The sequence below is a fragment of the Hemiscyllium ocellatum genome, chromosome 21 (assembly GCF_020745735.1).
Source record: "Hemiscyllium ocellatum isolate sHemOce1 chromosome 21, sHemOce1.pat.X.cur, whole genome shotgun sequence".
Taxonomy (NCBI): Eukaryota; Metazoa; Chordata; class Chondrichthyes; order Orectolobiformes; family Hemiscylliidae; genus Hemiscyllium; species Hemiscyllium ocellatum.
The window spans coordinates 44,377,563-44,392,674 of NC_083421.1; the positions used below are offsets into that span (position 1 = coordinate 44,377,563).

Sequence of the window (15,112 nt, forward strand, 5' to 3'; positions counted from 1 at the left end):
GGACCATAACTTGGTGTTGTGTGATTTTTAACTTTGTGCGCCCCAGCCCAACACCGGCACCTCCGACTCATGGCAACCCTGGCAACATCCTTGTAAATCTTTTCTGAACCCTTTCAAGTTTCACAACATCTTTCCGATAGGAAGGAGACTAGAATTGCACGTAATATTCCAACAGTGGCCTAACCAATGTCCTGTACAGCCACAACATGACCTCCCAACTCTAATACTTAATGTTCTGACGAGCGAAGGAAAGCATACCAAAATCCTTCTTCACTATCCTATCCATCTGTGACTCTATCTTCAAGAAACTATGAACCTGCACTCCAAGGTCTCTTTGTTTAGCAATATTCCCCAGGACCTTACCATTAAGTTTATAAGTCCGGCTCTGATTTGCTTTTCCAAAATACAGCACCTCACATTTATCTAAACTAAACTCCATCTGCCACTCCTTAACCCATTGGCTCATCTGATCAAGATCCCATTGTACTCTGAGGTAACCTTCTTTGCTGTCCACTACACCCCCAATTTTGATGTCATCTGCAAACTTACTAACTATACCTCCTATGTTCACATCCAAATCATTTATGTAAATGATGAAAAGCAATGGACCCAGCAGCGATTCTTGTGGCACACCACTGGTCACAGGCCTCCAGTCTGAAAAGTAACCCACTGCCACCACCCTCTCTCTTCTGCCTTTAAGCCAGTTCTGTATCCAAATGGCTTGTTCTCCCTGTATTCCGTGAGATCTAACCTTGCTAACCAGTATCCCATGGGGAACCTTGTCAAATGTCTTACTGAAGTCCACATAGATCACATCTACCGCTCTGTCCTCATCACTCCTCTTTGTTACTTCATCAAAAAACTCAATCAAGTTTGTGAGACATAATTTCCCAGGCACAAAGCCATGATGACTATGCCTAACCAGTCCTTGCCTTTCCAAAGTTTGTCTCTATCGTTCAACATATTTATCACTGCTCTGCAATTTGTTGAATAGTTTTACCTTTGAATCTGTTGACAATCCTTCGGTGACTTTCAGCTTAATCTTTAGTTATCAACACCAATCGTGAAGCATCAGAGTTGTTCATTTTCATTCATGCAGAATTTTACATACCTGCATTAAATTTCTCTGCTATTACTCAGTTCACTTACATTCTAACTCAACTCATCCATAATGTATGTGCTGTCTTCTCTGATTCCATTATCCTGTCTAGATTTTTAAAATATTCATTGACGCGATGTAGGCATTGCTTACTGCACATCCATAATTGCCCACAGAATAGATGGAGTCAACTACTTTACTGTGGATCTGTAGGCCAGACTAGGAGAGGATGAAGGATTTCTTTCCCTAAAGGACAATAGTGAACCAAGTGTATTTTAAGACAGTTGACAATGGATTCAAGGCCTATTGGGATAACTTTTCATTCAAGATCTGAACTGAATTCAAATTATGACATTCATAAGTTTCTGAATCCAGATCATTTATGTAAGATAAAAGCAGTAGTATTCCCAGCACAAATTCTTGAAGCAATCCATTCCTGAGATGTTTCAACATAACAATACTTCTCACAAGGCACTAAGGATCTTCCAGAGATATTAAAAATCTGGATTTAGTTTGACAAAATCAAGGGCATTGCCCAAAACATGTAAGATTTTTCTTCTTGCTGTACAGGAATCATAACTGTCAATTGTAACAAGTTATCGACTTATATCTTGCAATTAAATAATCTAAATGTGTTACGTGTTTGTGTGGTGAACTGAAATACTTTTGTTCAGAAACCCATAAAGTAAAATGTGGGTTCCAACTCTATTTTTACTTAAAGTTCAATGGGTTCTGAGTCAGTAGTGCTTAGGTTTCTCTGCATTCTGATGGAAGTGTGAGAAGAATTGCAGAGTTTACTGAAATCGTAAATATTTCCAAAACTTTGCATTAAATTAGCTATACATTGAAAGTGCCTGTACCTCTTTGATCAATATTTTGTGAGTTGCAGGTAACATGAAAACATCAGATTTTTAAATGTCAACAAGGTGCTGCAGTACTGTCAGAAAAAATGTTTTTATTGACTTGAACTTTGATCTGTCTATTACAGATTAGATGATTCCGTTGGCAAAAGTCAAACCCAATAGATAATGTAAAACCATCCCAATGACGATGATGAGGGGAATGTTACATACTTTCTGAATCTGGACTGATGAGAAGCTTTCAAATTTATTTCTACAAAAAGCTGAGAAAAACTAAAACCTGTTTCTGATTTAAATACAACCTTTTGGAAATTGTTTCTAAACCATTCACTGTGCGTAGTAATCTTGGTACAAAAGTGTCACCTTCCAAATTTGTTGCTACTTACATGTATTTGTTTATTAAAGGTTTTTCAGATTGTGGAAGGGCTTTTGCCCAAAACGTCAATTTTGCTGCTCGTTGGATGCTGCCTGAACTGCTGTGCTCTTCCAGCACCACTGATCCAGAATCTGGTTTCCAGCATCTGCAGTCATTGTTTTTAACCACCTTAATGACATTTTACCCCAACAGTTCAATCAAGAAATAGTGGAGAAAAGATGAAATTGATTGAAATTGTCGCAAAGTTACTATTAATCAAATCTTTATGTTCCAGTTGGGTCTAGTGTCATATTCCTTTAGGGGTAACAGTAATGAATACGAAGCTTGACGTAACTATCAGTGGAACCTTCTTTTCAGAGAAAGAATTATTGAAATTTATAGAAAGGCAGTGAGATACTAATCAACTTCACTGAGGGATTGGAATGTAGCAAGATATTAGGCATTTATTCAGGATTTTACCAACAAACTAAATTAGGCAGTCAGTTGCGGGCAGGGAATACAACCACAAAAACTTTAGCACTGGTTAAACTGAACTGTCAAACATTAACCAGGCAAAGCTGTTTCCCTGGGGGAAAAAAGGCAACATCAAAATTTACCATGGTTACGCACCATTGCTCACTATCTTGTAAATTTGGAATAAACTAGCCACCTCCTTATTTATGGCTGCTTCTCAATTTATAGAACCAGGTTCTATAACCTTCTTAGGCTGTAAAGTGTTTTTCTGCTTGACTCCCTGAGGAATCCCTATATATTATGTGCATTTAATAGGTTGTCATGGAGAACGCTGGAGAGTATTTAGCCATGTCAAAAGAAACAGCATGATAGATGAAGTGATAAGGGATACAAGTTTCTGTACGAATATTTTATTCTGGAATGTTCTTAAGTGAAGCAAAACTGACTTCTTTGAAATTTGCTTTTATTTAAGATACATAATTTATAGAAGAGTGGGGGAGGTAGGATAGGTGAATAAACAATCATGGGTTTAACATTTTCTGCTATCTATTTGCACCTGAAATGATTTACTGTACCAATTATACATGAGCAATTCTAAACACTAAAGTCTAAGTTAACTTTAGACTTCAAGCCGTTACACCCCCAAGAATCAGCAAGACCAGGAGAAAGTGTTAAAGTGCAGAGAGAAAATAGGATATTACCCCAGAGTCAGTCAGTGCAGTGGTGACATGCAGAGAGAGAGTGAAACTTGCCCTGTGAATTTGTGAGCAGGGCTGCCTGATGTCAGCACTTAGAGCCAGTCAAAACTGATGAATCTAAAATAAAAACAATTCAATTGTGAAATCATAGTGAAGCAGATAGCTGATTGGCTGGTGAGTACTTCTAATTTATCTTGATGGAGGGATTTCAATTCAGAGAACTAGAACATTTGTTGAGATAATAATATAAGCACAAGCAAGAAATGTTCAAACTAGAAACATTCAAGGAAAATAATTAATTATTGAGCTTCTATAAAGATGGCAGGGCAGTTGATATGTGGCACCAGCAGAATGTGGGAGCTCCTGGTAATCATTGTGATTCAAGGCAAACATGTCTACAATAAGCTCAATGGCTTGAGGAAATTCAGCTCAGAATCAATGTGCTGGAGGCAAAACTACAGACTCTGGGATTTATAAGGAAGGAAGACAACTATTAGTTTATTGGAGATTATGACCAATCTTGCTTTTGTTAGATAGTTGCTCTCTTTCACATGCGTAAACATGTTACAAGACCAATTGATCAGAATGCTGTCTTAGACCTCTCCCATAATTGATAATTCTAATTAATTATGATCATTATTTGCCTTAATTCAGTTTCAAAACAGAGCATAATTGGGGTTCTGTATTAGTGCTCATTAACATAACATTAGACATCTGATAAGGGCAGCACGGTGGCACAGTGGTTAGCACTGCTGCCTCACAGCGCCAGGGACCTGGGTTCAATTCCCGCCTCAGGCGACTGACTGTGTGGAGTTTGCACATTCTCCCTGTGTCTGCGTGGGTTTCCTCCGGGTGCTCCGGTTTCCTCCCACAGTCCAAAGATGTGTGGGTCAGGTGAATTGGCTGTGCTAAATTGCCTGTAGTGTTAGGTAAGCGGTAAATGTAGGGGTATGGGTGGGTTGCGCTTCGGCGGGTCGGTGTGGACTTGTTGGGTCGAAGGGCCTGTTTCCACACTGTAAGTCTAATCTAAAGTCTAATCTAATCTAAACACCAGTTAATAAAATACATTGTAAATATTAGAGTTTACTGTATTTTTTCTTCAAAAGTTTCTTTCTAATTATCTAATTATTAAGATCTTGGGAGTTTTGACACCGAATTGAGGTTCTGGTGAGAAATCAATTATTATAAGGCATTGCTATCCAAGGGATCCTAAAGTCTAGGATAGACATCAGTGAAGGGAGTTTGCAGTTTAATGTAAACAAACACTATCCTGAACTTTTAATGGTAGTCCTATGGTTTCTCCTTAGAAAGCTGAATGGGAAATATAGGAAGATGCCAACCACTGCTTTGAAGTGATGCAAAGTACCTAATTTCCCATACAAGAGTGGTCAGCTAAACAGTTTACTCTCATACTGAGCATGATCAGTGAAAGCTGTGGTCACTGTTCTATTTTCATGACTTCTGAATCATCAGAAGGCAACATGAATCATGGTCTGGTGGCAGAAGCGCTGCTTTTCAGTATTGTCTGAACTGGGGTAAAATTATACTTTGAAAATCAGTCTGTAACACATTGTAAGGGAGATGACCAATACAGAAACTGTGCTTAAAGCAGACGTGCTTATTCAGAAGAAGCTGGCACTCTCATGATGCTCAGTCATTGTAAACACTTCCTCATCAGGGTAAAATGGTTTGTCTTCATAAATATGCTTGCTGTGCTGCTTTAGGTAAAGGATTAAGAGGGTTTTATATCAAATATATTATTTGAGTAAAGTTTTGGTCAAACAAGTTAGTCTGGGAGAATCACTAAATATCAGAAGTTTTCTTGTTTTGAATCATGTTATGTCATATTAGTGAGTCCTATATTTATGTTCATCTACTGATTCTGTCTTCTGTATAATCTTGCTAATTATAATGAAATGGATCACTGATTTTTAGTCTGAGATGTATCATGAGTCAGTTTTTCATTTTTTTATGAATTCTAAGGGATTTCTAAAGGATTTAGCAAACATGGTGAGCTGACCTTTGTATTCCCTACCCAAAAATCCATTGTTCACCATGTCTTATGTAATCACATATATTTTAATTATAAGGTTCCACAGAGATCAGTGTTGTGTCCACTTTGTATATATAGATGATTTGGAATGAGAATATAGGAAGCATGATTAGTAAGTTTGGAGATGACACCAAAATTGGCTGTGAGTGGACAGTGAAGAAGGTTATCTAAGATTACAAAAATAAATGACCAATTGAATCAATGGGTTGAGGAGTGGCAGGTGGAGTTTAAGATATTGCATTTTGGTGATACAAACAAGGACAGAACTTATACTATTAATAGTAGGGCCCGGGATAATGTTTTAGAACAGAGAGATCTTGGGATTCAGATACATAATTCTTTGAAACTTGCATTACAAAGGGTGACTAAGAAGGCATTTAGCACACTTGCCTTCATTGCTCAGACCTTTGAATATAGGAGTTGGGATATCAGGTTGAGGCTGTACAGGATGTTGGTGAGGCCTTGTCTGGAGTACTGTGTGCGGTTCTGGTTGTCCTGCTATAGGAAGGATATTATTAAACCGGAGAGGGTTCAGAAAAGATTTACTAAGACGTTGCTAGTAATGGAGGGTTTGAAATATAAAAATGACTAGAAAGACTGGGACTTTTTTCCCCAGAGCACAGGAGGTTGAAGGTTGACTTTATTCAGGTTATAAAATCACGAGGGGGATAGATTAGGTGACTGATAAGGGTATTTTCCAGAGGGTGGGGGTGAGTTCAAAACTAGGGGACATATTTTTAAGATGAGAGGAGTATGGTTCAAAAAGGACATGAGGAGTAACTTGTTTACACAGAGAGTAGATCAGGTGCGGAATGAACTGCCAGACAGCGTGGTGGATGCAGGTACAGTTACAACATTTAAAAGACATTTGGATAAGTTTATGAATAGGAAAGGTTGAAGGGATATGGGCCAAGCACACACAGTTGGGACTAGTTTAGTTTGATCATTGTGGACTGGTTGAACCAAAGGGTCTGTTTCCATGTAGTATGACTCTATGCCACTTTGAAGATGCACTTCAAATGAAGTGCAGGTTTGGTAGGGAAGTTGGCCTGATATTGCATCTAGACACAAGCCTCAGACTATAATAGATAGTCCCCATGATCTGTCAAACCAAAACTGCATGAGATTTCCTCCATCAGAGAAACTCACTCCACTTTATTTCAGGCTCAAAATTTGATCCTGAAATTATACAGTCAGAGTAATGAGATGACTTAGCACCGATTCATAAAGATTGGCATTGAAGAAACGTACTTCTGTCATTAGTTTTCCATTGGATTTTTGCTAGAACAATCCTAATTGGATCCCAGTTCTCTACTTTCTCACTCTGTCTTGTATTTCATACTGTTTCAAATCCTAACCATACTTCACTTAAAAAGATGTCGTAAATTGACGTAACTCTTCAAGCCCTTATATTATGGACTGAATGACCTCCATCTGTCTTGTGACCATTTTGATGCTACGATTATCTATGGGAAAGGCATTCCATGTACCACGGACATTTTCCCCAACCTCTCCTCCCATTTTCTTAGTGACAGTCTTACATTTGTGACCCTTTGTCATTGACTACCAATAAACAAAATAAACTGTTCCTACCAACCCTGTCAAGGGTAGGCACTGTGAACAGAAGAAATTCCTGGTCAGCAAGTGGTTGAAAGATAGTTGGAGTTTCTAACATCATTGTCCAGAACCCCAGTCAGAACATGTAAGTAAAAGGGTCATGATCGCAATAATATCAATTCAGCCTGTCAAATCCCTTTATGGTTTTAAAGGCCTTTCACAAATCTTTCTTTATCCTTCAGTCAGTAGAAACAGTCCTAGGAGCTGGAGAATCACTACATAACTATGATGTTTCATCCCTGAATCATACTGGCGAATCTATGTAACACACTCATCACTCATTTGCTCCATACATGCACCTTAATTCTTCAGGAACCTAAGGTTTTGTTTAAGTAATGTTACTCATGTTTTATTATTTTAGTACCTGCTTCATTTTTATTCTTTCTTCAGCTTTTCAAAATTTCCATTTCCTTTTCCCTTTCTTTTTAAAATATGGTGTTTTAGAAGAGTTAAAATCATGAGAGAATATGAAAAATAAATGCCGGATTTATCACCAAACATGCTAATTCTCTTAGCTGAAAATGTGTTGCTAGAAAAGCACAGCAGGTCAGGCAGCATCCAGGGAGCAGGAGAATCGACTTTTCGGGCATGAGCCCTTCTTCAGGAATGAGGAAGGTGTGTCCAGCAGGCTAAGATGAAAGTAGGGAGGAGAGACCTGGGGGAGGGGCGTTGGAAATGCGATAGGTGGAAGGAGGTCAAGATGAGGGTGAAAGGCTGGAGTGGGGTGGGGGCGGAGAGGTCAGGAAGAAGATTGCAGGTTAGGAAGGCAGTGCTGAGTTCGAGGGATTTGAATGAGACAAGGTGGGGGGAGGGGAAATGAGGAAACTGGAGAAATCTGAGTTCATCCTTTGTGGTTGGAGGGTTCCTAGGCGGAAGATGAGGTGCTCTTCCTCCAGCCGTCGTGTTGCTATGGTCTGGCGATGGAGGAGTCCAAGGACCTGCATGTCCTTGGTGGAGTGGGAGGGGGAGTTGAAGTGTTGAGCCACGGGGTGGTTGGGTTGGTTGGTCCGGGTGTCCCAGAGGTGTTCTCTGAAACGTTCCGCAAGTAGGCGGCCTATCTCCCCACCCAAGTCTCTCCTCCCTACCTTTTATCTTAGCCTGCTGGACCCACTTTCCTCATTCCTGAAGAAGGGCTCATGCCCGAACGTCGATTCTCCTGCTCCTTGGATGCTGCCTGACCTGCTGCGCTTTTCCAGCAACACATTTTCAGCTCTGATCTCCAGCATCTGCAGACCTCACTTTCTCCTGCTAATTCTCTTGATATGGCCCTTGTATTTTATAGACCAATAAGATCCGTTTCTAGGCCCCCTTGTTGCTACCAGTTACCTCAGTCTGGTTTCGTTCTGAAAACATGGGACAATTTCTTATTTCGCAATAAAAAGACGTTGCCAAACACAGCTTAGTTAAAGGATTTTTAAAAAACCCTCTGGATTTTTTTTTCTTGTTTCAAATTTAAGAAATGTCCGAGATCATTTTATAATGAAAGTGGCAAATTGCAGCCCCCTCACACGTTGCATCGTTCATAAGGAAAATCTTCCCAAAATGTTTTATCCATCAGAACAAACAAAACCTTCTCACACATGTAAACTCAGGTAAGTTGCTTCTGCTGTTATTATTTAAAAATTATACAAATAGAGGGGGCGGGGGGAACTGAAGCCAATTCGCATTGGTGTTTTTCGATACAGAAAATAACTGAGTGTCGCCTTGTGGGCTGTTTAAAAAAACTCATTAGCATAAGAAAAGTTGCAGCGTTTTCTATCCAGCAGACAGACCTAGAGGAAAGAGCAGCTCTGAAACACAGGAAAACTCCAGTCAAATTTATGTTAAAACAAAAAAGGATCGAGAAAGCCTGGCATCCGTTAAAGAAGATGATTATGTTTGGAATAAGGGTTTGAAGAGGAGGATTTTGTTTTCATAAAACGGGATTTCTGTTACAGTAAGCCTTTCGCTTCTAAGTGTCGAACCGCGGTATCCGATCATTGAGGAGTGATCTATGGTGTTGGGCGGTGAGAGTAGTGTTGGCAGGTAGCTACCTAAATGAAGCGGTTAGCCCCCACTCGACAGTGAGGCGCCTTCAAAACTGTACGCATCCCACCAAACCTGGCTTGAAGCCCCTAGCCTGAGGCTGTCCCGTTCCACATGGTGTGGATAGAATTCCCAAGACAACTTTGTCTCTGTGCTTTCAAATTTAATTCACCATTACCAGTTCTATTACTTTGTTAATTTTAAAATTCCTCATGAACCACAAACAGATTATCATCATATATATTGACAACTTTATTCTAAAGATATGTTAATAAATTTGTAGTAGAATAAATTTACCAGATTTATTCTTAAAGGAGCATAAATCCTCCTTGAGTTCGACCACTAGTGAAAACATCCCCAGCTAATTAAGCACTAGTCTAAGTATGACGGAACAAATGTCGGACAGGGCATCGTACATGGAAACTTCCTGATTTTTTTTTGTATGCAATTTCTTTCTTAAGTGAAGAAAGTTTATTGTTACAGAGGAGACTTCCAACTGAAGAACAATGTATGGAACAATTACAAGATTTGCAGTTTGGTTCTGCGCCCTTCTGGTAAGTTAATTTCCAAATAATCGTTTTCGTTTTCAAGGAAATTGATATCAAGGAGTGGATTTGTGTTTTTACGAATGGAATGCAGTTCCCCAAAATATTGGTTTGAAAAACCGTGAATAACTTGTAATTCAATCGCCTTAAAGTAGTGGACCTTTCACAAGGCAGCCTGCGTTTTTTTTACTGTGTACTTTAATTTTTTCAGGTCTGTAATTTGGATGAAACTCATGCACAGGGTAAGAGCTAAATATCTAATTCATAATGTAAGCAAATAGCATTTCTCTCAAGGTGTAATGCAATCATAATAACTAAAAGATGTACGGGTGCATCAAATGTGAATTTGTTAAAGATTGTCAAGATGCTGCTTAAAGATGCTGCTAAGTGTTGGGTAGCCTCCTAAAAATTATTTTGCATTTTAACATAATTAGATGAGTAATGCTTTTCCTCAAGTTTGGATGTGAGTGCTAAAATTCTGATAAGATAATTGGAGGAGTATGGGAAACGTGAACTATACTCGTAAAATAGGGCAACAGTCAATTTCCAAGGGATTTTGCAATTATAATTATGTTTTTGGCTCGAATTCTTCACATTACTATTATTATGAGCCTCATTCCTGATGAAGGGCTTATGCCTGAAATGTCAATTCTCTGGCTCCTTGGATGCTGCCTGACTGGCTGTGCTTTTCCAGCACCACACACTTCAATTCTGATCTCGAGCATCTGGAATCCTCACTTTCTCCATATTTGCAAAGTCAGAAATGTATCTGTCCTCTTTCTGAGTAGGCTAACATGCCATTGTGTTTACACATACAGCAGCCATAATACTGATTTTAGAAAAGTTTTTTTTCTTTTTTGTTTGGGAATATTGCAGTATTACAGGATGCTTTACTGCTCCTGATTGTATCATTCTCATCTCTTGATGAGGTTGCTTGCCGTCTACCTCATTTGTTTATCAAGATGAAATTATGAACCAATGCAAGTTACAAATCTGTGTGTGTAGATTCACATTAAAATATGGTTGAATCATGGAGATGCTGTGAATAACAGTCCATGAGAGAGTGATAAAATTAAAATGCTACAAAATTTGTTGTTTACTGTGTTTTTAAAAAAACCTTTCTGAGGCCATGCCATAAATTTCCATCATCCTGATAATTGCAAAGCAGTTTGTTGACCAAGCTGTGATTATGTTTTTCTGCTTAAATGTTTAATACATCAAATGAAAATGATGTGAATTGTGTGAGAGTGATTGAATGTACAATTGTATTATTCTTAGCATCTTTTAGTTTTTATTCAGAGAAATGTGCCCACCATTGACAAGTCTTTTGTGTCTGAAAGTTTATGCACATCAAAAAGTTTTGTTTTACAAATACAGATTAAATCTTCATTACTCACCATCAATTGAGGGGATCTTTCCACGTAGGAAAGTAATTTGTAGATAATTACGTGTCCAAAACTTATATATTCAATGTGAAACAATCTTGACAGCTATGAAGTGTAGTATAAATAGTAAACAAACCATTATGATATTTGGTTTTATTCAGTGAGATAAGGAGATGAAATATAAATTACAAGCAGAATTTCCACACTGGAGGTCTTTCCCATTTTGTCCTGTAAAACATTTGGCAAGTATTCAGGAAGACAAAGAATTTGAGTGTGGGTGCTAATGTATTTGATACATGTTCACCATTATATAGTGACAGATTACTGAAATTGTACATGCTTAGCTATTAACTCCATTTGCTTTTCACTTTACCAGCTTCCAGTAATTCATCAATCTTTCCAACATCACGCTACGTTTATGAATATATAAATACACCATTGAAATGGGAACATGCATCCAGACATTGTGAACTACGTTTTGGTAGTCTGCCTGTCGTTAGTAAAGCTGAAGACAAGAATGCTATATCGGACTTGTTAGCTACCCAAGGGGTTAATCAGCAAGTATGGATAAATGGAAAACTGCGTGAAGTATCAGGAGGGGAAGATCTAACTTTGAGAAAGAACAGTAAGTTCTAAAATCATTTGTAATCATAATAAATATATGTAATGATTGTTTATGAGAAAAAAAATAAGCATATATCCTGGCTGATGTTCATAGTTAGTTGAGAAATGAGGTTGACCTTTACATTTGTTGCAAAATGGGAAAAATAGCAGGTAGAATGTGATGCTGGCAGTAACAAAGTTGCTATTGATCCAGGCTTTATTGTTACCCGCCAGGTATCGTCTCTTGATGTTATCAATGTTACAAAATTTAAATTATGACTATTGAAAATAGGCCACTATAAGTGAGATGAGCCACGTATTTCATATGTGTGTATCTATTTTAACATTTTCAGAATCTTGCATCTACACATCTATCAAGGTTTTGTAAATACCTCTGTCCACATGAAACCTTATTTATAATTTTTTCACATAATTATACCTTCCCACTGGAGATTCATGTAGGCATTTCTTGACAAGCGGATACAATTGGTATGTGACATAAATAGTTTCCATTATAACGTAGGAATTTGTGCTGTTTGCTTCCAAGGTGGCAACTGACGTAGCAGCCCCATATAAACACCCTCGCCTCTGTAATTCTACCATTTGTCAACCATTTCCATTTTTTTATCTTTTCTCCCTTGATTTCCTCTCTTCCAACTGCTTACAATTCCCTGGCTGTAATAGTGAGTGCATTTTAGCCCAAATTACAAGGTTAAGATTCAAGTTTAAAGCAAGAACATGATAGTAAATCTTTAATAAATCACCTAGCTATGTCCAGCTTGATTATTGTACCTAATTCTTGACATCCCAGTTTTAGAAGGATCTGAAGACCTTGAAGGGGGCTACAGAGAAAATTTACTAAATATATGGAGTGCAAAGAGAAACTAGGATTATTTTTAGATCAGGACAAGTCAGCATTCACAATTGCTTTGATATAGTGCAGAAAGAAAGACTGTTTCCTCTGACAGAAGGGCAAGAACCAAAGGACACAAATTTAAGATAATTGTAAAAAAGAAGCAGGGTAAGGTAAGGCTGCATTTATTTTTTTCAGAGCAAGTTATGATCTGGAAAGCACTGTCCGCATGGGCAATAAACCCTTGCCAGTGATGATCACATGCTAGGAATGAATAATTTAAAAAAACGATTGGAAGCATATTCAGCTGTAACTTTCAAATCAGGATTAGATATAAATTTTAAACTGGAAAATTTTCAATAAATGGGGAAGAGCAATAGAATGGGATTTAGGCTATAACTCAAAGAGATCACACAGGCACAATGGGCTGAATGACTCCTTCAGGACTGTCATATTCTCGGATCAACCAACTAGTGCAAAAGTTGACACAGTCTTCTCCATGATGTTTGACAAGACTGCTTTTCAATGCTGTCAAGTATTCAGTGACTGGAATCACTGGCTGGGAAAAACCTCTTCTATATTACACGATTTTTAAAATATTAATTGACGGTAGGCATCACCAAATGCGGTTCCAATTCATATAACAAACATGTATTGAAACTGACAATATAGGATTCTTGACAATATAGGAATCCTGAAGAAGGGCTTATGCCCAAAACGTCGAATCTCCTGTTCCTTGGATGCTGTCTGACCTGCTGTGCTTTTCCAGCAACACATTTTCAGCTCTGATCTCCAGCATCTGCAGTCCTCACTTTCTCCTTACTTTTGTTATGGCAATACATAGAGTTTCCTGTGTGGCCCATGCTGCCACTTGGTCCTGACTGGCCTGTACCATGATCCTGAAGGAAATGGGCTGAGTGGGACACACTTTGTGCACAAGAAAGCTTTGAATTAATGCTAACTTGAAGTGACACAACCCACTGGCACTGTGTAACTGAAATTTGCCCTCTGTATTTTCTGTTTAATGCAAGGAGTCTGCTCCTTACATCAAGCTAATGAACTGTTGGTGATAAACCCTGCATATCTGAAGTTTATAGTTTCCACTATTTACTTGGCAAATTCTAACAGATTTTGTTTGAATGTTTACTTCAGGTGTTGACAAATTCGAGATCCTGGTATTCCTGAACAAAACAGATACTAAACATGCCAAAATTCTCAATGTGCTGCCTCCTTTGTCAGCTGTTACAATCTGTGCACGTGTTCAATGGGACAACCAGTCTTCCGACATCGCCGCAGTATTTTCTTATGCCATTCCAGTGTTCATCAATGAATTCCAGCTCCGAGGCCGTATCGACGATGCTGGATTCATCCAGTTAGCTCTGATAGTTCATGGACATCACACACCCTACAAATCGGTGCTAAAAAGTGACGGACTGTGGCATCATATTTGTGTAACATGGCAAAAGGAAAATGGTACTTGGTTTATATATGCAGACGGGATAAAGGTAAGTTCAGGAGATGACTGCTACAGTTCGCAAATTATTGGTGGAAATGGGACATTTATTATTGGTCAAGATCAAGACTCGCTAGGAGGTACATTCAAGCAAAATGAGGCCTTTAGTGGCAACATCACATTTTTGAACATTTGGACTCATGCGTTGGATGCAAACCAGATTTCAGCAGTCAGTATGTGCTCATTCCCTCAGCAAAATCTCTTTTACCAGTGGAACTTGACCAGCTTGGAAATTGAACCCAGTGTTCAAGTTGTGGAATTGCAGTTGAATTGCACAGGTAAGAAAACATAAGTGACATAAATTTATCACTTGCCAAGATTCTATTGCAGAAACAACCGTAAATATTCAAATTCCAAAGCTTGTTAATTATCTTTTTCCAAAATATTCAACCTTATTAAAAACATTACATTTGAACTTAATTGCTTTAAGCTTGGTGCCAAACATTTCCTCAAATAAAATTGATTTAAAATGAATGCAAAGGTATCATATGAGGTACATTATTTAACCATTAATGTATGCATTTCTAATCTCAATTTGCAACTTGATAATATATGTTTTAGTCTGGAGCTGACCATTGTTATTTAATGATTGGCATTAACCTGTTTACATTTCCACTGAAGTCAAAAATGATGCCTTCCAAAAAAAAAGTAATGAACTGTTAATTAGATTAACATTAAACATGAGTCTCTTTGAATTTTTCATAATTGGATACTCATGGTGTCACTGGAAGGATTGTACATATAAGCTGAATGGAGTGCTGATATTTTTCTAAAGTTATGTTTAGGATGTTAGTACTTAATGGTTGAGGTTGTAGTGTTCTGAAAGTGACACTTATTTCCAATTGTTACGATTGTTTTGCATATTGCTTTTGTTTATTTCTGCCTAAATTTCATTTGTTAAATTGAAAGGTATCCATGAATTTTTAAACAAACATTTAGGAAAAAAAGGAGCAGGAGTAGGCCATTCAGCCCTTCAGATCTGCTATGCCATTGGTTGTGATCATTCCTGATCATCCAACTCAATTGCCTGTT

At 38.1% G+C, this 15,112-nt stretch overlaps 1 protein-coding gene across 1 annotated transcript in view; it reads left to right on the forward strand.

Moving 5' to 3' along the window:
• Positions 1-15,112, forward strand: part of LOC132825665 (adhesion G-protein coupled receptor D2-like) — a 145,171-nt gene that overhangs the window by 24,055 nt on the left and 106,004 nt on the right. Inside the window, exons 2-4 of the mRNA XM_060841040.1 lie at positions 9,643-9,735; positions 11,488-11,736; positions 13,720-14,358. Of these exons, the coding sequence (XP_060697023.1) occupies positions 9,643-9,735; positions 11,488-11,736; positions 13,720-14,358 (981 nt within the window). The remainder of the gene's footprint in view (positions 1-9,642; positions 9,736-11,487; positions 11,737-13,719; positions 14,359-15,112) is intronic.